Source organism: Pieris brassicae, chromosome 1 (genome assembly GCF_905147105.1).
Source record: "Pieris brassicae chromosome 1, ilPieBrab1.1, whole genome shotgun sequence".
In the NCBI taxonomy this organism is placed as follows: domain Eukaryota; kingdom Metazoa; phylum Arthropoda; class Insecta; order Lepidoptera; family Pieridae; genus Pieris; species Pieris brassicae.
The window spans coordinates 2739542-2762076 of NC_059665.1; the positions used below are offsets into that span (position 1 = coordinate 2739542).

The 22535-nt window shown below is 35.1% G+C and overlaps 1 protein-coding gene across 4 annotated transcripts in view; it reads left to right on the forward strand.

Moving 5' to 3' along the window:
* Positions 1 to 22184, forward strand: part of LOC123710041 (disintegrin and metalloproteinase domain-containing protein 10) — a 123049-nt gene extending 100865 nt beyond the window's left edge. Inside the window, exons 3-15 of one of the 4 annotated variants that reach the window (XM_045661741.1) lie at positions 7477 to 7598; positions 9759 to 10574; positions 11030 to 11170; positions 11978 to 12102; positions 12805 to 12933; positions 13884 to 14052; positions 14689 to 14852; positions 15133 to 15300; positions 16361 to 16563; positions 16721 to 16886; positions 17091 to 17142; positions 17453 to 17583; positions 18109 to 18235. In XM_045661741.1, the coding sequence (XP_045517697.1) occupies positions 7477 to 7598; positions 9759 to 10574; positions 11030 to 11170; positions 11978 to 12102; positions 12805 to 12933; positions 13884 to 14052; positions 14689 to 14852; positions 15133 to 15300; positions 16361 to 16563; positions 16721 to 16886; positions 17091 to 17142; positions 17453 to 17487 (2290 nt within the window). In that variant the 3' untranslated portion in view covers positions 17488 to 17583; positions 18109 to 18235. Of the gene's footprint in view, positions 1 to 7476; positions 7599 to 9758; positions 10575 to 11029; positions 11171 to 11970; positions 12103 to 12464; positions 12515 to 12804; positions 12934 to 13883; positions 14053 to 14688; positions 14853 to 15132; positions 15301 to 16360; positions 16564 to 16720; positions 16887 to 17090; positions 17143 to 17452; positions 17584 to 18108; positions 18236 to 18517 lie in introns of those variants that run through there. The other 3 variants (XM_045661714.1, XM_045661722.1, XM_045661730.1) reach the window with 3 other exon arrangements.
* Positions 22185 to 22535: the final 351 nt, after the last annotated feature.

A 22535-nucleotide genomic window follows, 5' to 3' on the forward strand; every position in this document is an offset into this window, starting at 1 on the left:
TGTCAAAAGACAAATCACTAACAAAACTAAACATACTGTAACGATATTAAAATATGTGTCTATTTATACCTATATTAATGGTTAGAACTAAATGAATAGGCGCTCGTAATAACCATTATTGATTTGTCTTTTCAACAAGCGCTCGGATATGGGATTTAGAAAGTTTTATTGTGAGGGACAACAGAGTAACTTTTAAAGCTCCAGATTATTTGGTGTATGGGACGTGGCCTTAAATTTCTAACAATATCACAAAGTATTCCGAGAGGCAACTTCGTGACAAATTGCAAAAATATTTCAGAGGGTTTAAGAGGGAGATTTAAATTTGAAATCATACAATCTCCGGGACATGGGATGCCTTTAATATTGAATTACCGTGATACGAGGTAATTACGTTCCTGTTTTGTTTCGGTAGTGCCGTACTAGATATTTAGATGTTGCATACTTTTGTTAATATCAGACGAAAATAAGTCATGATGTAAAACAAACCGTTTACTTTAAGGGAAAAAATAATCTACAATACTGAGGTCATTCACCGCACCAGGGAACTTAAAGCTTGACCTATCAGCTGTTTATTGGCGATACAATTTAAACGACAAATTGCTTTAATTTAAACGGGTATTTTATCTAATGAAGTAAAATTTTTGTATTACAGTCAAAATGTATGATAACAACACCGAAGTGACTACTACGACTACGACCTTGTTATTTAGAAAAATAATAATACAATGAATTCAGCCGGGACCTGTGATTTTGGTCAATATAACCGGTATGTTGTTCTAAACGATGTCGTTGTAAACGGTTTTGACTTTATTTGTCTTACTACTAGTACTTAGTTTTTCTTTGCTACACATAGTAAAACTTATTCTTTATACAACGTGTTATTATGTTTTTTCTAAATCTTGAAGAATAATGAAATAGTATAGCATTTAAACTTATGACATTAAAGCCAATTTATCAGGTGCAAATAATTCACACCTATTGTGCTCAGAACAAAGCTTGTTAAGAACAAAGCTCATTTTGTGTTTAGGGGCTAGCTTCCAGAGCACAGACTGAATATTCCCAGGACTCCTTTAATCAACAATACGAGGATTTACCAGAAATGAATAATGGCTTCCGGAAATTGCGTCCCCTAATAACTTCTTTCAGAGTTTTCAGTGCCTAAATAAGGATGGACGATGTTGGACTAATAAAAGTTGGTAATGTCGCCACTTTGTTTTGATTTAGGGATCCAATTAATCACTGTCAAGCCAACATTGGAACTTGTGTGTTAATTTATATATTAAACATAACGAAATCAGCAAAAATTGTTCTTCAATATTGTAGTTTAATATAAACTTAATGTTATGAGTATCGATCTTAATTGTGAAATTGTAGAGTATTTTCAAACAACCCAATAAAAAGTAAACACACCATCTGTTCCTAATAAAGGATAAATCAATGGGGACACCAAATAAATCTTCTCACTTTATGGATCGTATTTACGAACTATATACAATTTGTTGGTTACAAATTGTATATTGCCTAGCCGCTTTCAAAAATACTGATTTTATATATTATGATCGAATGACAGTTCATAAGTTTATCATTTTATAAATAGAGTGACGCAAGAAAATGGGAAAATTAAATGAATCATGGTTATCGAAAAAGAAAACCTTTCCTAGCCAAAGATATATTTGAGGTCAATGTGGCCAAAAAATCCAATTTCATATATAAGGTATAAACACTAGGAACTACAACTAAATACCATAAAGTATGCAGTAAAGATTTTATTTAGATAACATCAATGTAAAGCTCAATGTAATTATGAGACAAAGGGAAATCTATTATCAATAATATAATAATAAATGAGATCCAATAACTATTAAGAGCTGTTTAGCCTAATGCTGTCCTATATAGGGAATATACAGGAAGGTCTAAGTTGAAAGAAAGTAGATTTATACAAGAGTCATCGTTTGTAACATATTATTTTTGCATACATATCGTACATATAAGAGCAGTGTTGGCCTAATGGCTTCAGTGTGTGACTCTCATCCCTGAGGTGGTAGGTTCGATCCCCGTCTGTACCAATGGATTTTCGTTCTATGTGCGCATTTAACATTAGCTCGAACGATGAAGGAAAACATCGTGGCATGCCTTAAAGTCGATTAGCAAATGCTCATGAAACATACAGAAATCTGAGGCCCAGACCCAAAAAGCTTGTAGCGCCATTGATTTATTTTACCTACATATCCTTGCTCTAAATATTACGAATATTAATCGCCGATTAATGTAATGAAACAAATAATGTATTATTTTATTTTCATAAATGTAATACTAAATATAAATTAATGATCTCAAAGCTTAACTTATTGAGATATTCATCAATTATTTTTGCTTCATTATATTTTAATTTGGACTGTAATACACATTGTAAATACAGCAAGATAATTCTCTCGACATTAAAATAATGGGATAAATGGACTTTATTGTATTATTTTCACATTCCTCTTCATTTCTTCTTCTCTATTACAAGAGCAATTTACTATGTCACCTTGTACATGTTTGGTATTGATTAATGATGTAAATCCATTGTTAACCATGTATTATACATAGTTAAATTGAATTTAATTAGTTACCTGAACATTAGTTTGTCCTAATTATACATAGTTGTACACACGTTTAATTGCATTATTTTAACAAAAGTATCTTTCGATTGTAATGAGGAGACAGATGAGTACTGTAATTAAAATCGTGCAATTACTTCTAAATAATATGGAAGTTTTTATTTATTGAATGTACATTTTCGGGCCTAGATAACTTTTCATATAACTCCTGATATACCAACTTTATCCAATAATTGATTGTCCCTAAGCGCCAAATTAATAAAGAAAAATAAGCCGTATTAATCTCATCTCCGAACTTGGTTTATTACGTAAATATAAACAGGAGGAACTGATGTCCAGGTAATTAATTAAATTATACGGTTTGCAAACAATTTGAGAAATTCAAATTTAAATGGATATAAACTTAGCCGAAATTAATCATTCTAAGTCTAAAAATTACATTATAGGCAGCTGCGAACCTCAAATTAAAACTAGAAGTGGCTTTAAGATTTGAAAATGACTTTTCTATGGGAATTAAATTATGTCTAAAGGGTTTGTAAATTTGTCTAGACAATTGCAATGATTTGTTTAAAGTCAAAGTCAAGAACATTTATTCATATAGGTAACATAATGTACACTTATGTGCGTCATAAAATAAAAAAAACATTAAATGCTACTAAATTTTACATTTACTGCCAATTCTCAAATCAAGGGCGTAGAACGGAAGAGAAGAACAAGACGACTTTCTGCCACTTTTTTTGAACGCCAAGTTTTTTGTTTTACATAATGTTTGTAAGGAGCTGCAATCATCACATGTTCCATATTAAATAATTGTTAATTAATAATAATAAAATATATTAAAAATAAAGCTTTGTCCTCTATCAGAAGACATGGTGACATAGGAACACGCACTTACATTATTAGACTTATTTGAGGGATAAAACTGCGAATGTATTAAGAGGAATTGCAGGAAAAATGGTAACGCTTTTTTCCTGTAATTTCATGTAATCTACTTAACTAGACCTAAAGCTATGAGGTACTTATAGATTGCAAAGACAGGCATTGATTTTACAAAAATGGTGACTCCGTCTTTTATAACTAAGGTGATGGCGAGCGCTTCTTTAAACATTGCAGTTAGTTGAAGTCCGCGAATCTGAGGAAAATATTGTATTATGAATAATTAATGCGATTATTCGTAGTATAACTAGTATTTTGTTTAAATTTCAGTAGAGAATAATATAAATTCCGATCCGAAAAAAAGAATAACATTTAAATGTTCTGCTTTCGAAATCTCAGTGGCCTGGGTATCTGTCTCATTTATGTTTTTTATTAGCAATTTAAACAACAGTCAAAGAGGCAGAGACGAGCATATGATATACCACATATTTTGTCGACACTTAAACCGCTCCTAATAGAAAACGCAGTGCTACGACGCGATGGTGGCACACTTTTTCTCTACGGTCGTTCGCACGGATTTTAAGCGAACACTGCAGGTCTGCCAAGCATGCATTTCATATTATACATACATATTACGGTGTGATACTACGATGCCTGAAGTTACATTCCGGCAACGTGCTATCCGTAAACATTTATTTTCCCTGGACATCCATAAGTCGAGCGGGCCTGATGGCATCCCCCCAATTGTGCTGCGTACTTGTGCTTCTGAGTTGGCTCCGGTCCTAACGCGCCTTTTCCGGTACCTGTACCTGTACCCTCAACACTGTTCCGAAGTGCTGGAAGACAGCTTTGATACATCCGATCCCTAAAAAAAGCGATCGCTCTGATCCGTCCAACTATCGCCCAATCGCAATAACCTCCTTGTTCTCCAAAATAATGGAAACCATTATTAACGGCCAGCTCTTAAGGTATCTAGAGGGCAGGCAGCTGATTAGCGATTCTCAGTACGGCTTTCGTCGTGGTCGCTCAGCTGGTGACCTCCTTGTATACCTTACACATAGGTGGGCAGAGGCAATTGAGTCCAAGGGGGAGGCGCTGGCGGTAAGTTTGGACATCGCGAAAGCCTTCGATCGGGTGTGTGGTGTGCTCTCGAAGCTTCCAGCCTATGGGCTCCCCGAGAAATTATGCAACTGGATTTCCAGCTTTCTCGCTGATCGGGGCATTAAGGTCGTCATCGACGGAGCATGCTCCGACCTTAAACCCGTCAATGCTGGTGTCCCACAAGGCTGTGTCCTATCCCCGACCTGCATATTAATGATATGTTGCAACTTAGCAACCTTCGTTGCTATGCGGACGACAGCACTGGGGATACTTTTTACACGGGCCGGGCAGGTATTTCTCGGGCTGTTGTTGATGAGTGCCGGAACAAACTTGTGTCTGAAGTCGAAACTCTTTTACGTGGAGTCTCGGACTGGGGTAGACTAAATCTAGTCCAATTTAACCCCAAGAAGACACAAGTATGCGCGTTTTCCGCTAAAAAAACTCCCTTTGTCGCTACTCCCCTCTTTGAAGGCACTCTCCTTAAAGCCTCAGCTAACATCGGAATATTGGGCGTTGACATATCGAATAACGTCCAGTTTCGCGGTCATTTGGAAGGGAAGGCTAAATTAGCCTCCAAAAAGCTTGGTGTGCTCAGCAAAGCGAGACGGTACTTCACTCCGGGCCACCGCTTTCAACTATAAAGCGCAAATTCGGCCCCACATGGAATACTGTTCTCACCTCTGGGCGGGAGCTCCCCAGTACCAGCTTCTTCCACTTGACCGGATTCAACGAAGAGCGGTTCGAATCGTCGACGACCAATCACTTTCCGTGCGGCTTGATCCCTTGGCGTTGCGTAGAGATGTTGGGTCCCTCTGCATCTTCTACCGCATTTAACATGGGGAGTGTTCAGAAGAGTTGTTCGGTCTAATACCCGCAGCTGAGTTTCATTATCGGACGTCAAGGCAAAATACAAAATACCATCCGTATCACCTCGACGTCCGTCGTTCCACAACTGAGCGTTTTCTAAAACAGTTTTTGCCGCGCACCACCACTATGTGGAACCAGCTGTCCACTGAAGTATTTCCGAACCAATTCGACTTAGGGTCCTTCAAGAAAAGAGCGTACCAATTCTTGAAAGGCCGGCAACGCACTTGCGAGCCTTCTGGCAATGTGAGTGTCCATGGGCGGCGGTATCGCTTCACATCAGGTGAGCCTCTTGCCCGTTTGCCTGCTATTACATAAAAAAAAATATATATATTTATATTATAATAAAATACTATAAAAATACAACTTGATAAAGTCAGAGTTTTAGATGTCTGCCTTTTTGATATTTCATTTTTGGTTTCTAAACATTAACGACGGCCACGAGAAAATTACCTGTTTTTTTTAGGGGGTGTTTGACAACGCCGTGTCACCATGGTGGCCGACGTGGTCCTTAATATTCCTTTTTGTATAATTATTGAATTAAGAAAATCTGCCACATATCATATAGAAATATTGCTCGCCAGCTCCCTAGAAAACATAACAAAGTATATGAAGTTAAAACAGTCATAGTTGCGAAAAGATAAAGTACAGTAGATTTTTAAAAGAAGGAAGAGGAATCTTATATATCTTATAACTGTTTCTAATAATGTGCAACGTGGAGATGATGGATATACAAGATGCAAGCATATTTCATTAAAGTACGCGAAGCTTGGAACGCAAGCGGGTGGGTTATTTTCCGTGTCACAACACGTTTTTATGGCTAGCCATCTGGAAGTGTTAAAATGTAGATCGTGGTGCTGCGACGATAAATCAGTCTAGGTTTGCGTAACGGAAATTTAGTGCTTCAACGTGATTGTACCAGGGAACTTTAAAACATAGGTGTCATGATATATTGTATGGGCAGTACTTTGGTCGTTAACAAAGTTTGGTAGTTGGACTCGAAATGTTCCAAACTATAATGGTAGATGTTTTTTGATGGTGGTGTAATACACACTTATTAATAAATTGAGTTATTGTGTTCATAGACATAATATTTATTACTAACAACACACTCAAAACACACACAAAATAACAATAATAATACTCAACAAAAAAAAATAACAAAAAAATATGGAAAGAAAAAACAAGGAATAAGGTACATTTTAAGTGTGTAGTGTGTGTTTGGAAATCATTTCTTGAAATTAACATTGTATACGGCAATAAAGATGACATAGAATTTTACGAGATTTCCAAGTAATTGTGAAACAATCTTGCCAATAATGGACTTCATAAAGAGAAATGTATTTTACAATACAAGTTAAAATTGTTTTTTTAACAAAATAACAAAATTCTAAGACTTTCCACTTCGTTTCTTTAGTAAATATTTTCTAAATAAAAGATTATTTTACTGTAAATGTTATTTAGTAAATAAGAGGTGTTCAAAAAATTGTTGCGCGAATGTTCGTGCCATATCTGTAATCTTTTCTCAGCTAAAGCTAAAATATGCTTTTCAAGTGAAATGTAAATTTTGTGAACTCATAACAATATGAGCAATCATCTAGAAAATATCAATCTTATCTTTGGCTAAAATACAATTATTATTTTCATAAATACTTTGTACTGGAGATACATTTTTCCTTATTATTATAGTGCTATAGTTAAACACTATTTCATTAATTTAACCTACTCTACGTTCATTGAAAAGCTCTGGTGCTCCTTCAATTATAATTATAACAGAATCAATCATTATAAATAGTCAAATTTTACGTATAGTTTATAACTTCAATAATTTTTTTCTGCTATTTCATTTATCTTATCGGTATATGTTCAGCCTGCAACGAACAAACCGAGGCAGTTGTTTAGTTCTGTAAGTTGTTTCTGAACGTTTTTTTAATCTTCATCATATACCTGAAGTTCGCGTTATGCTAAGATCTACGACTGATTGTACTTTATCGGCAGTATATTTAAAAAAACAAAATTATTTTCGTTACAGGGAATTCCGACTTCTCCTCCAGCCCAGCCCAAGTTCAGTATTCACAGAAGACGTCCAGTTCCATTCCACTTCCGGCCCTCTTGATTACAATACCGCGCTCGTCTACTCCGGGAAGCTAGAAGGTAATAATTATATACATTGCGATTACCGTTCAATGATTTTAGTCTTAGTCCTGAAACCAAAACACGTAAGAATAGTGTTTTTTTATCATTTTTTTCCCTTTATTTGTTGGTTGATTTTTGATTTTTACGTCCTAAATTCTAAAGTAACACCGCTAACAGTGTTATCTAAATGTTTTATTTTAATTAACAAATTGATACCGAAACACATTAATGCTTAATTAGATTTTTCATTAGACAACGATATTCCTTTTCATGAGCATTTAAAATTCAGTCATATGCAGCAATTTATTCCGGAAGCTGTAGAGATGTGGAGTGGAAATAGGAACAATGCAATCAAGAATATTAAAGCAGTTAAGGAAATTTACATAACAATTAAACGCGACATACGTTTAATATATCGCGATCGTGACCTAATTCAGCGCACAATTGGATATAACATAGGGTTGCCACATAAAACACCATTTAATTACATCGTTTTCATCTTAAATATATGTGTCCAAATCAGTGGTTTGACCCACTTTTACGTGGACCCTTGGTCCTTTTTTATTTATGTATGGATTGTGACAACCCTACAGAACCGTGGATTACAGATATAGGTACCGTAAGCCGGTCACGTACACCGCGGTTCGTTTGCGTCGATTCATTCAATCATCTTGACAATAGGTAAATCCGTGACGCGAACATTCTTGTGTACCTACATTTGTATGAAAATGTTTTATTCCACAGAATGAGGACTAAGCAAATCTAGATATATAAAGATTTGAATCATTAACATTCTTATTCTAAAAAGTCACATTCACAGCTTGAGCTATAGACCTGTACCAGTACTAGCGCCGTTCTTATAATGAAAGAACTATATCGATATTTCATAAAGACATCGAGAACGCTGCCGCAATTGTTATTGGAAGTTACAGAGCACATAATGCGGATCACCAAGTCAAAAACAAATTATTAGATGTTCGTTCGTGCCTTGCTGATGACATAAAAAAGCACTGAATTCATACTTGCAAAGGCGATGATTTTCAGTGCGATTGAGAAAGCGAAACTAATTCCATTTTCCATATGAAATTTAGGTACCTTATTCTAAATCTACTTGCTAGAATGAACCACAAATGTATGCAAATGTATTTTAGTACCGCAACTGTCTGAAAGTTTGAACTGAAAGACAATTGAATTTTCAATTGGTGAAATGCCTTTAATTTCCCAAGTAAAAGCAGAACATAGTAAAACTGCTAGCCAGTTTAATAGAAGGAAATTACGAGGTGTGAGTTGCGACCCATCTGCTTCGCTAAGACAGAGTGAATTTTGATGAAATTAGTTCACGAGTTTAATGGACTGAATTCACCCCTCCATTTGCGTATTTGTCGACATGTACCAAACATTACTCGTCTTTGTGTGTTGACGAAAATGAGACACGACCTAGTAGCGAGCAGAAGTTAATGTACTCTTGCTCTGCTTTCATATAAAACTGAAGTTCGAAAAATCTAATTTCCGGAGCGAAATGTGTACCTAAATTCGTCGTCTAAGAAAAACTAATTTTCTAGAATTCTAAAATTACTTTATAAGTTGTTACTATTTTAGTAAAACTTTTCCTACGTAATTTGCGAACTTAATTTTGTACTTAGTATAATATAATGAACTTAATGAAAGTCTACGATTTATCTGTCAAGTCTATTGAGGCATAATTCATCCACAGAGCACAGTTTTCGTTAATTTATCTAGTCTGTGAAAAGGATGGTTATTTTGCGCAGTAAATAAATAAAAACTTCAACTCTGCAATAAGATCAACGGTTAACTCTCTGAAAAATTTTCTTCATCAATAAAATGAATATGAAAACTGGAAAGAGACAACTTGAAAGTTGTAATTACAGTTATTTATGAGCGGTTTTCATCCCTCCGGCTGAGTGCAAGTTGTGATTTTAATTCATCGAATCCCCCAGGGCTCTTTGCACCTCGCATTAGTTTGCATAAAATATCGCTGGCTATTCATTAAAGCATCCCCAGTTGTTTGAGATTCAAAGGGTAATTTTGTAATGGGCTCCTTTCATTTCATTGTACCCACCAACTAAAGTATCCATTTCAATAAATATTCTATGGTGTATTAAGAGCCTTTTTGCAACTCGTTACTATTAATCTTAATACATTCTTTATTCTTTTCAGATGATGATTCATCCCACGTTTATGGGGTGATAACGTCCGATGGTTTGTTCGATGGTACTATATGGACTTCTTCTGAAGAATATTACGTGGAGCCGCTTTCTCGGTATAACGTTGACCATCCGAACATGCACAGCGTTATCTACCGACGCTCAGACGTAGAACACCCTCATAGCAATCGAGATGCCTCGCATTGTGCCTCACATCTTCTACACATAAAAGGAACAATTGGCCAAAGCGGAGAACTATTCAATTTTACAGAAGAGCTTACTCTCACCGACATTCCCTTCACCAACTATTCAGATGACCTTACAACCGAAATCAATAGACGAAAGAAACGATGGCTTCCCGATGACGAAATGCAGGACGATCAGCCAAAGAAAAATCCTGATCTACCATTAGATTTAGACGTACCATACTCTAGTAACAGTGACCCATTCGACAAGTTTAGTACGAGGAAACCGAAGACCAAAATCGATAAGAGTAACCTAATAACTAAAGTGCGACTCGATTCAATAGAAGAATCGAGACCGAAGCCAAAGACTCACGTGGAGGTGATAAAAACAAAAGCTGGAGTAGTTACAGTTAGCAAAGACATTGTGAAAAAAGAGCCGGTTGGGTATACAATATTATCAGCCAATGCGACTGACGATGGGAGGCATGTTAACAAGAGAGCGACGGTTGATCCGAGGAAGACGACATGTCTAGTGTATTTACAAGCGGATCATATGTTTTACCAGCGCTACGGTTCCGAGGAAGCCTGTATCGAAGTGATGACACGCCATGTGCAGAAAGTTAACGCCATATATAAAGTAACAGGTGCGACTAATGCTTATGAACTAAGTTTCCTATTTTGTGTGGTAAAGACGCTTTCCATGTAGCAAAGCCATGAATTTCCGTCTAATAGTGTATGTATTTTGTAAGTCGTCGTTTGATATACTGAACATTATTTGATATCTTGTTCGAGTAGGACAGAACCAAACACTGAATGTTTTTGTTTTTATAAGTACAAAATTTGCTTGGTTGGGCATAAAGAATACATTAACGTGTTTTTTAATAGTGATATAACTAAAATATTATTTTGGTTAGTTCTGTTTCTTTTTGCGAGCCTTCTGGCAATGTAAGTGTCCATGGGCGGCAGTATCACTTAACATCAGGTGAGCCTCCTGCCCGTTTGCCTCCTATTACACAAATCCCTTGAAATTTTTGGTTCCTTTTCACAATATTCAATCCTTCACAATTTAAATGAGTAAACGATTAATTTTCATTTTCAGATTTCAACCAAGACGGAAAGCCAGATAATATAACGTTCATGATAAAAAGGATAAAAGTTCATACTTTAGACGCACTCAAGGATCCCGCATATCGGTTTCCCAATAATTATGGAGTTGAAAAGTACTTGGAACTTTTTTCAGGTACGTTTTGGAAAATAATTGGTTTTTCGATTACGCTTTGAATGTAAATTTTTACTTATTAAAATCTGTGAAAACTTTGTTTGATAACTACTTATCAAACAAGTATATGTTTACTTTCTAGTTCCAGTCCAAAAAGTATATGAAGAAAAATAGATTCGTTCTCTCCTTTCTCCTATTTTCATTAAATATTTGAAAATATATAATTAGTTAGTTAGTTAGTTAGAGGTTAATAAATTATATCCATTTTAATTCTTAACGTATCGACAAGTATGACTTTTTTGTTGTTAGGTAAAAAGCCTCACACAGGTTTTTCGAATGACTTCCACAAAGGTGGTAATAATTATTTAACGATCTATTTATAGCCAAGCCAACATAGGCCACAGATAACAAAAAATTAAAAAGAAAAAAACAACACTCTATATAATTTATAAACAATGTGTGGCCTCGATAATAGTTCCACACAAGTTACAAAGATAAATATTCCTATAGTCTTACAAAACAAAGGACATTTAATTATAAAGCTTTACCAAACCTGAACCAAAGAAAATGATAACAGAATGGCCTTTGTGTAATCGGATGGGCGAACCGAAAAATATCAAGATAGCTCGGATCTTATAGCCGATTGCACAGTCCAGCCATTCCTAGGCATAACTAGAATTATTTTAATGAAAAAAAAAATTAAAAAAAACAATATTTATTACTGTTTTACTGTTGACTTTACAAAAAATTTTAAAGATTTTCACAATTCAAGGGTTTTCTTAATTATTTACAAAATTTTCACATTCGTGTTTAATTATCCCTTTTCAGAGGAAGACTACGATGCGTTTTGCCTCGCATATATGTTCACGTACCGTGACTTTGAGATGGGGACTCTCGGGTTAGCCTGGACTGGAGATTTGAAGAACGCCGGGGGTGTTTGTGAAAAAAATGGTGTATGTATGCAATCATTTTCGGTATATAATAATTTTAAGATATTTACATTAGAATATGTTTCCCTTTTGATGTAGAGAGATATCAATTACACTTTAATTGTTAAAATACAGATTTAAATCACTATATTTCTTAAATTCGATAAATTTATTTTACATTGCTTAATAATAAAACTAATTGAAATAAAAAAAAATATAGCTATTTTGTGTTTATTGCATTTATGTAAGTATAATATTTTAATATTCATTGGCTGTGTACTACAAAAAATACTTAAAATAAACACTTTTTCGTACGATTAAGAAAAAATCGTGTGGAGCCCCTATATAAGTCCCAGAAATCGATGACATGTGTCAGGGATTGAAGTGTCTTTATTTATTTCAAATTACGTTTTTAGGACAACGCACATCCAATAGTGTTAGTAAAGTTAAAACATAAAATTATATATGTTTTTAAAACATACGTAAAATTACCATTGGAAAAAAATGCCACACTTACACTCAGCCCGGTCGAACAGTAAAGAGAATAGGGAAGTAGTACAGCTCTCGTTGCTCTTGCCATTTCACTAGTAATATTGTCGACACTCACGTTGTTATTTCTGCAAGAGGTATCCCCAGCAGCGGCAGCAGCAATAACAACTGAGTGTAAATAGGATATAAGGGGTATTGGAATATTTTAATTTTCTATTTAATGAATTCTTTTTTCAGCATTACCGGGGCAGTATGAAGTCGTTAAACACGGGCATCGTGACGTTACTAAATTACGGCAAGCACGTGCCGCCCGCTGTCTCCCACGTGACTCTGGCTCACGAAATTGGGCATAATTTTGGATCTCCGGTACGTAGATTTTAATGCACATATTTCTATGAAAAACAATTCATCATCTAGCATATGATTTTACGTACACATAAAATGTATTCGTAGGTAATTGAAATCAATTATGAAGTTAGTTTTTATTATAAAATTGAATATAGATATTTTCTTCACTACTATCGCAATCACAATATGAATAAATAACAATACAAGTTTAGTATTGTTATTTATTCATATTAGCGATTGAACTCACAATATAAAACAAGCTATAATAGTGTCTTTAATGCCTCTTGAAGGCATAATTCTTAAAAAAAATCAGATATCGGAAAACTAGAGGGCGGATCACGTAAAGTTTAAGGGTTTATCGCTGGCAACTTGGTATTGCGGGTTTATGGACAACCGCAATACCAAGTTGCCAGTGCATTGCCGGCTTTAAGGTTTTGGTATGCTCTCTTTAAACTTCTGCTGGTGGTGGCAAGAGCATTTAATAATATGGCAACCAACTTTATATTATTTGGCATCAACAAGATATGTTAGCATTAAACCTTTGTGAAACATTTGTCAGCGCGGTTTTGTTCCCTAAAACACACCAATATACACAATTGTGTTGTCTAAATGTCTTAAAATTACGTATGACTTAATAATTCGCGTAAATTCTCAAATAATTCTTTACAACTTTAGCGTCTTGTCTAGTTTAACGACGTGTCCCGAATCCAATTATTTCCAAGATATCGCTTGTTAGCGTCCATCTATTGTCGCTTCACAATAAACTTCTATGTTGTTTATTCTTATGCTGTACCTGAATGATATAAAGGTATAACTAACTGAGGTCTACGATTTTATTTGTGTAAATAACTTTTCAATTCGAACCAAATGAACGGAATTGTTTCGTATGTCAAATATACGTTTTAGACATACGAGTCAGTTAGCTCCGAGTCTCGACTCTAAGCCTCATATTAGTATGCTAATTTCAGCACGATCCAGAAGTCTGTACCCCATTTGGAGAAGATGGAAACTACATAATGTTCGCACGAGCTACGAGCGGTGATCGCAAGAATAATAATAAGTTTTCTCCGTGTTCCTTGAGAGCTATAGATCCTGTACTCAATAATAAGGCTCGCTCGGCCAAAGGATGCTTCACAGGTAAACATGTTTATTTATTAGAAATAACGTTATATATACGCTAATAGCAATAATTACATTTATTTTATAACAATAAGGCAGAGATTGTTTAGAGCCAACGATGATGATACCACCCTGTTACTGGCCTTTCAAGAATTTGTACGCTCTTTCCTTGAAGGATCCTAAATTGAATTGGTTCGGAAATACTTCAGTGGGCAGCTGGTTCCACATCGTGGTGGTGCGCGGCAAAAACTGCCTTGATAAACGCTCAGTTGTGGAACGATCCTTACAAATAAAAAATTTCCAAGTTAATTTTAATGACGTTGAAAGTATATATACTAGGTTCAAGTAATCAATCCGTCACATTTAACAAATTTTTTTTATGATGTTATGTGATAAACAGTACCCATGGACACTCAATGCCAGGAGGCTCGCGAGTGCGTAATTGAATAGTTTGTCTTTTATATTTAATAAACCATTATAAATTGGAGGCACTATGCATAGTTTATCGTGAAATAAAGAATATATACTACGTTATTTATAATTTTATAGTGACATATAATATAATGATTAATATTATTTAAATATAACTTAGCGTCAAAAGAAGTATTGTACTGGTCAATACGGTCCGATAACATAATAATATTTAATTTCCAGAACCGCAGCCAGCCATTTGCGGTAACGGTGTGGTGGAGGAAGGCGAAGAATGTGATTGTGGCTGGGCATCCGAATGTACGGACGTGTGCTGTCGTCCGCAGGCCGTACGTCCTCACTACAAGCCGTGTACGCTCACTGAACATAGCGTGTGCAGTCCTAGTCAGGTATGTATCTGTGGTGTTATACCGTGCCTGTATACTTGTTCTTACTTTGCCCAGATCTTAGTGAGTTTTTTGATCGTATTCAGTGTCGTTAATTCGCAATCGAAAGCTTTATTTAATTTAAATGGATTACGTATATAGTGACAAATTAATTATTAAAATTTTCTTAATAATATCTGGTTTATTATTTATTATATTATTTATATATTATTATCTTTCTCTGTATTTGTTATTAGTAACAAAACTCGAAAAAGGCTTTAGCTATGCTTCTTAATTTCTTCAGGGTCCATGCTGCACATCTTCGTGTACACTCAAATTTGGGGATAAATGTCGTTCTGATAATGGATGCCGAGACGCGGCCCACTGCGATGGAAAGCGCGCTGTTTGCCCCTCGAGCAGACACAAGCCCAACCGGACTAGATGTGACAAGGAACTCGTCTGTTTTATGGGGGTAAGTTGTCGAATCCACATAGAGGAAAAAAACATTACTATTTTTGTCTTTTGTTAAAATAGCTTTTACAAATTGAGAAAAACACTTTGAACGGATCAAAGCTATGTATTATTATTAAAACTTATAAGTATTTACATAATTCTAAATTATATTCTAAGCCGTGACCACGCACGCTGAAAAGTACGCGAAACGTCGAAAAAAATTAAAATTTAGAATTATGTAAATAACTATAAGTTTTAATAATAATAAATAGCTTTAATCCGTTCAAAAAGTTTATCTTCATTACTATTTTTACATTACTTAACCTTAATTTTATTAAAACTTATTTGTATAGGTTTTAAGATGATAATCATAACTGTATATATATATCTAAGAGACATTTAATAATATTAAATATTAAGAAAAACACTTTTTGATCGGATTAAAGCTATGTATTATTATTATTGTGTGTATTATTACTATGTATTATTGTAAATAAATACAGATAAAACAACTTACTCTGCAGCTGTGATACTTTTGACATTTAACACCTTTTGTCTTCAGTCACCGTGACCACGCACGCTGAAAAGAACGCGAAACGTCGGAAAAAAATAAAATTTAGAATTATATAAATAATTATAAGTTTTAAAAATAATACATAGCTTTAATCCGTTCAAAAAGTGTTTTTCTTAATGTGTAAAAGCTATTTAAAAAAAAGACAATACTAAAATTAATTATGTTCTATTGGTTATTAACGTGTGTCGCATACAAATAGAAGTATAATTATTTGCATCACACACTTCATTAAGTTGACATTCCGTATTTGCGAAAAACTCGCTGAAATATTTATTGTGAGTAGTGGATAAAGGGTAGTTGAAAGGTGTTTTTTCATAGATACGACTACTTTTCCCATATTATCTATCTATTTAATTTGCATGGATTCCCATTTAACTAAATATTCTGCCAATATATACTGTTCCATAAATCTCTCACTCTTATTCGCTACGCTATGCCCTGAAAGTTAATAAAAATATACTGCGCTATAAACGGTTAAGAAAAACATTTTCATTCACCATTACAGGAATGTACGGGTTCCATCTGCCTCGCTTATGGCCTGGAATCATGTCAATGCGTACCTCGTAAAGATGACCCTAGATCAGCTTGTGAGTTGTGTTGCCGCAAAACGGGAGGACCCTGCCTGTCCAGCTTCCATTGGAACACACCGCCGTATGATGTCCCGGATATGTATGCGAAACCGGGAACCCCTTGTAATGATTATAATGGGTGAGTGTTCCATGTACCGAGTAATTAATATGTTTGTCTAAAACAAGTTAAACTGAGAAAGTATTTTAATATACAAAAAATAACAGAAAACAGACAGAAATATATAAATATATACTATTTGTCCCTTGTGGAAATTAAAAATATATGTTTTATACAGCTACTGTGACGTGTTCCAACGTTGCCGCGAAGTAGACCCATCAGGTCCGTTGGCAACTCTCCGAAAACTCTTATTGTCTGATGAAAGCATTGCCGGGTTCAAACGGTGGGTCCTCCGCCACTGGTACGCCGTTCTGCTCATACTCCTAGCAGTTATTGGTCTCCTGGTAAGTTATTATTAGCTATTTCAGTTTAAGTTTCTTAGTCAGTTATGGAAAGGTAGTCTAAATTATGGAAATAAGATTATTACTGTTTTGGTACTCATTACGACAAAATAATTAGTTCAAGTGCTGAACATTGTAAGAAGTATTTTAAAATAAACTTAAGATTATATTAGGACAGTAATTATTGATTTATTATATTTTTCGTAGCGGTGTTGCAGAATTCTAGACTCTGCCATAGAACTTGAAGAGTCAATAAAAGGTATAATTCGTTAAAACATGAAATTAGCCAGTGTTTTACGCTAAAAGAAATTATTGTTTGTTATCACCGTTACAATCGTTGCGTACATCATTAGAGCTATGAAAATGCTAGAAAATAATTTTCTCATTTACAACTTCGCTACTTCGTATCATTTCTCAGAAAACAAACTCAAATTAATTGGCGTATTCATATGTTTTGGCAGATGGAAGGCCAATTATGGTCTACCTAAAACCGGTCTTATCTCAAGTGATAAGTAAGTGGTGATCTCAAGTAAGTTTTCGTTTATATTAATGCCATTAAAAATCACTAGGTGGCGAGCACCCGGTTTCTGGGGAGGCACGCTAAGAAGATGAAGTCAGTCACAATCATCCACTCATCAACCACAGAAACCGTCCGTCTGCCTGATGCCTGCGACCAGATGATCGTTCATACGGCCGTCAGGTACGTTGTTCAAAAGTTGATTAGCCTGGAAACCAGCCTTATGGTTAAATGTATATAATTCGTATTACAAAAGATAGATATGTTACACATAAAATGGAAAACACGTGTCTTTAATTGTTTTATGATATGCACCTACTTTATTTTGCAAGTGTAATAATATGATTGAGCAGTATTGGCCTAGTGACTTCAGCGTGCGACTTTCAGCCCTGAGGTCATAGGTTAGACGCGTGGCTGTGCAACAATGGACATTCTTCCTACGTGCGCATATAACATTCGTTCGCACGGTGAAGGAAATCTGTTTGCCTTAGACTCAAAAAGTCGATGGCATGTGTCCGGCACAAGAGGCTGATCACCTACTAGCCTATTAGATTGACAAATAATCATGAATCAAATACCGGACTCTGAGGCTAGACCTAAAATATTGAACATATTGAACAATAGGTTTTAACTTAGACTCACTTCATTAACTAAATACAAAATATGTCACATCAAATAGGACATTTTCGATCGAGTCTTTTATTTCAGATCCAAACTCCCTCTTAAGAAAAAGGTAGCACTTCGCACTCGAGCATACCGCAGTAAGAAGGAACCGACTAACAAACAAGGAGACAAGGCGTCGCCTGCGCATCCCGCTAAGAACAACAAGAAGAGAGTAAGTTTTAGATACATAATATATTAAACACTCAGAATTATTTGCTTGATGCTACGTATCAAAAGTTATCAAGCTAAAGAGTTTATGTGATGGACGATCCTTTCTATTTAATGTCTCTTCAGAAAAGATGTGGTCCAATTAAAGACAGTACAGTCTGATCCTAACTCGAACACACAAACCTAAAGTAACAGTGGTTCAAAAATTTATCAAAATCCCGGTTCATATCATGTTTATCAAGACTATTAAAGTGAAAGTAAAAACTTTTTTTTTATATCTTTACAGAAACCACCGGCTCAGCCCAAACTTGATGAAGCCAAGGTAGCAAAAGAAGCTACTGCCGTTGTTACAAATGCCGAAGGGAAGTCTCCAAAACATGTTTTATTATCGAAACATAAAGGAAAAGTTAAAAAGAGGAAGCTCAAAGTCAAAAAAGAAACCATAGATTATAGCTCGATGCAGAAACATCCTTCTTCTCCTATTAAGGACAATGAAGCTTTATCTAAAGTTCAGAAATGGCTGCTCAGCTCCCCTCAACCCACAGTTATCCCGAAGTCGAAATCTATACCTGTCAATTTAACTGAAAGAACGCATCGCCAAATCTCAAAAGGATCCAGGAAAGCGAGGCCTTCAAAAAGTGCAACAAATCTTTTCTCCGGAGAGAAAGCTAGATTACAAGTGGTTTTCAAACCGCCATTTAGATTTAGTGTAAAAATTTGTAAGAGTGATAAAACTAAAGTCGTTTTAGATAAGTCGTCGAAGCCCGAACTGGAAAGGAAACGTCACGATTCCCTTCCTCAGCAGACCTGTCCAGCCGATTCGGGAAAACCAAACTTTATCTCTAAACTTAAATTAACAAATTCAATTAAAAATAGTACAGAACGAACAACGAATACCCAAAACGCAGGCATAGTGCAGCAAGAAAACGTTCACGGTTATGAGAATCTCCTGCCTCGCAGCGTTAGCGATTGCAAGTTGGGAAAGAAACCGGCCGAAGTCAAAGTACGAAGCGGGCACAAGAAAAGTAATTCGGTTGGTCAGAGACGCGATACGACGGAGAGTAGACAAAACCTAATATTGCAAGAAGATTCGGACAACGCTCACGTTTACGAAAACGTCGTATTGTCGCAGGACGCCTTCGTCCCGAAAAGTTGCAGTATGCCGCGCCGGCAGAACTCCGCCGTCATCTCCAGACAGAGCAGCTACGGCCATCTACCTCGAGCACAAATCCGCCCGCATAGACATAGCACCAATAACGTCACGCGATCGCGAAACAACAGCAACGGCGAACTAGAACACTTCTACAACGTAATCGAGACGTTGCGGCGCGATGCCAACCCCTGTGACACTAACACCAGTAGTTCGTCCGGTAGTACCGCCCGCCAGGGGAAAACGCGTCAGAACAGTCTAGTCGATCCGTCGAAGCTCAAGCGGCAGATGAGCGAGGTCGAGCTGGATAAGAGTAAACTCAGGGGCTTCCAATTAGTGGTGGGGAAGGAGAAGCTGAAGCGGCAGCTGAGCGACAACGAGTTGGGTCGTTCGCGGCCTCAGTTGGCCATGCCCATGCCGATGTCGGCGGGCGCGGAGCCGCGACCCGCGTTCTGCTTCAAACGCGCCAGCCTCGACTGCGAAGCGTCTCTTCCGGCACGGCAAAAGTCTCGTAGCTCCAAACGGACGTACACGTTTGGAGAACTCAAGAACACCGTCCCGAGTGCCGAACAGTGTCCGTCGCCGGACGGCATTCATATCTCGCCCGAGGAATTTTTGAAAATAATCGATAATTAAATTCCAAGTAGCGTAAGCCGTGTACATTGTTAGTTCGCGTGTATTGCTAATGTAAATATTGTATTTGCTTCTAATGTTAAGGAACGACCCTGCCACTGAAACGGATCATTGTTTCTAATGTCCCATATTCCTTTCAGAGATTACATTCTTTTATTATTCGAGAATTTCATAAAGAAGGCTTCGTCATGAACATTTAAATAGATTTTCTGCAAATCAATTGTCAATAAATATACGTATTTCGTTTGAAATTTGTTTTAGAATAAACAATGGTCCCGTTTCACTGTACGATCTCTATAAATGAATCTCTATTTTTTCTACATAACCTATTGTACAAATTGACTCATACCTATTATAATAATATAATATGTAAAGTGTTCAGATAACATAATCTCTATAACTATTACAGTGTACGTAATCTTTATTTTACGTCTAAATCTTTTATTTTTCCTAAAAAACTAGCAAATATGTATTTTACTGCTTTAAATCTTTATATTTATCTAAGAATGTGCTAAGTACAATAATGTATAATACGCCCGATTGCAAAATGTTTTGTTTTTCTTTTTAAATCTGTCAATTAAATATGTCAATCCGTTAACAACATAAAATATTTTATAATTACAAATGAATAACTTAAAATCATTAGTTGCTATAACGCCAATTATTTAATAGTGAGATAAAATGTACATGATTAATACAAGGCGATTTCGAGGCACCTGCTCAAATTTTAAACGATTTGAAGACATAATCTGTCTTTTGCTACCACATTCTCGAAGATACACAATTATTTTGGGCGGGTGACCTTTTATATTAAGCATATTATAGAAAACTAAGCGCGTAGTAGTAAGTCATAACTTATATTTTTCAATAACTGCGAAATCATAATTTAAGTTTTATTAAATCCATAAACTATTTTCTCTTTAATATTGCCAGATGTCTAAAAAGACTTTATTTTTACACTTGTATTAATCAGTACTAACGAAATTTAAAGCTTTTTCACAATAAATATTTTTCTATAAATTTTAACAGGAACAAAATTACAGCTTTTTGCGTTACAAATATCTGAGATGGAATATTGTTTAATTCGTGTATTAGTGGGACAATATTATTTAGTATGTAGACGAGTGTTTTAAACTCAATTAGGTAAGGATTAATATGAATTGAATTGAAATATGCATTTAAGTTATTGTATTCCCGCCTAATTTTAAAAGCTGACGATATGTGATAGTCCTGTTGTATAAATCCATTGAGGAGACAAGGTATATAGATACCTATGTATATGTTCATAGAATGAAGTATGTTTTCATCCAAAATTGGCAAACTTCTCGAATGCTAAATATGCTGAAATGTCACTCATACTCTCGTTTTTAAATTGCAATTTCCCGTGTATAAATCGACTCAATAAGTTAGCCAGTTACCAAAATTAATTTATTTCTGTCTCAGGTATTGAGCAAATGCTATAATTTAGGATTGACGTGGGATGTCGCGTTTTTCGGCTAATTAATGCGTCTATGAGCTTTGTAATAGGAGAGTAAGGGTAAATTTTAAAATGATACTCAAAGTATTGAACGTGTTACAAATTTGTATTTTAAAATCGTTTCTTACGGGTACCTACTTAGTACTGTACGTTTGAGTAGATTGCTTCATGTTTTATTAGCTCTAAATAACGTGTTAAACTTCGTTTTCCTATGTAAAAATAATGTTATTAGAAGTGCGTATTCCTTATATTTGTTTATCCAGTATTTTTATATATTTTAGTATGTGATTGTTTGTCGTTTTAACGGCTGCAGTGTGTTTAATGACTTTGTAAATGATGTGTACGTAATTGTAATAGAATTGAGTAAAATATTCGATCGTTTGTAGGTGACGATACATTTATTCTTATTCTGAACAGATGATTACATTTAAATTAAAAAATGAATTCGATATTGGTTCAAAGTGCCTTATGAGCAAATTATTACATTCCTACAAACATTCCACGTAATTTTATGGTTTTAAATGACTAAATAGAATTAATTCATATTCCATTAACATTTTCGTAATAATTTCTATTAAATAACGAATTATTGTAAAGCCCCTATATAATATATATTATAGTTAGTATAGTAATTGTTTCTGTACTTACAATTTAGTCTGTGATAGAATATTTTTCATGATCTTTTGTTTCAATCAGCAGTTATTATTTGGATTTGATTTAATATAGTTAAATACAAATTTGTAATTAATTCATTTTCTAACATTTACTATTTTTTTCTGTATTTTTAAACGAATAAAATGATCCAATAATATTTTATTTTTTTATTTTTATCATCAATTTTCAACAAAATTGTAATAAAAATCGACTAAGAATTATGATAATACTTCTTAGTAGAATGCCGATTATTATTTTTATTATTCTACTAAAGAACCGGCAACAAACTATGCTACGGAAACCTTTTTTAATATTCATATAAACCTGGCTGCATGTAAAAAAAATAGTTTACAAACTTCAGAAGTGTTTTGTTTTATTTTTCAATCAGGT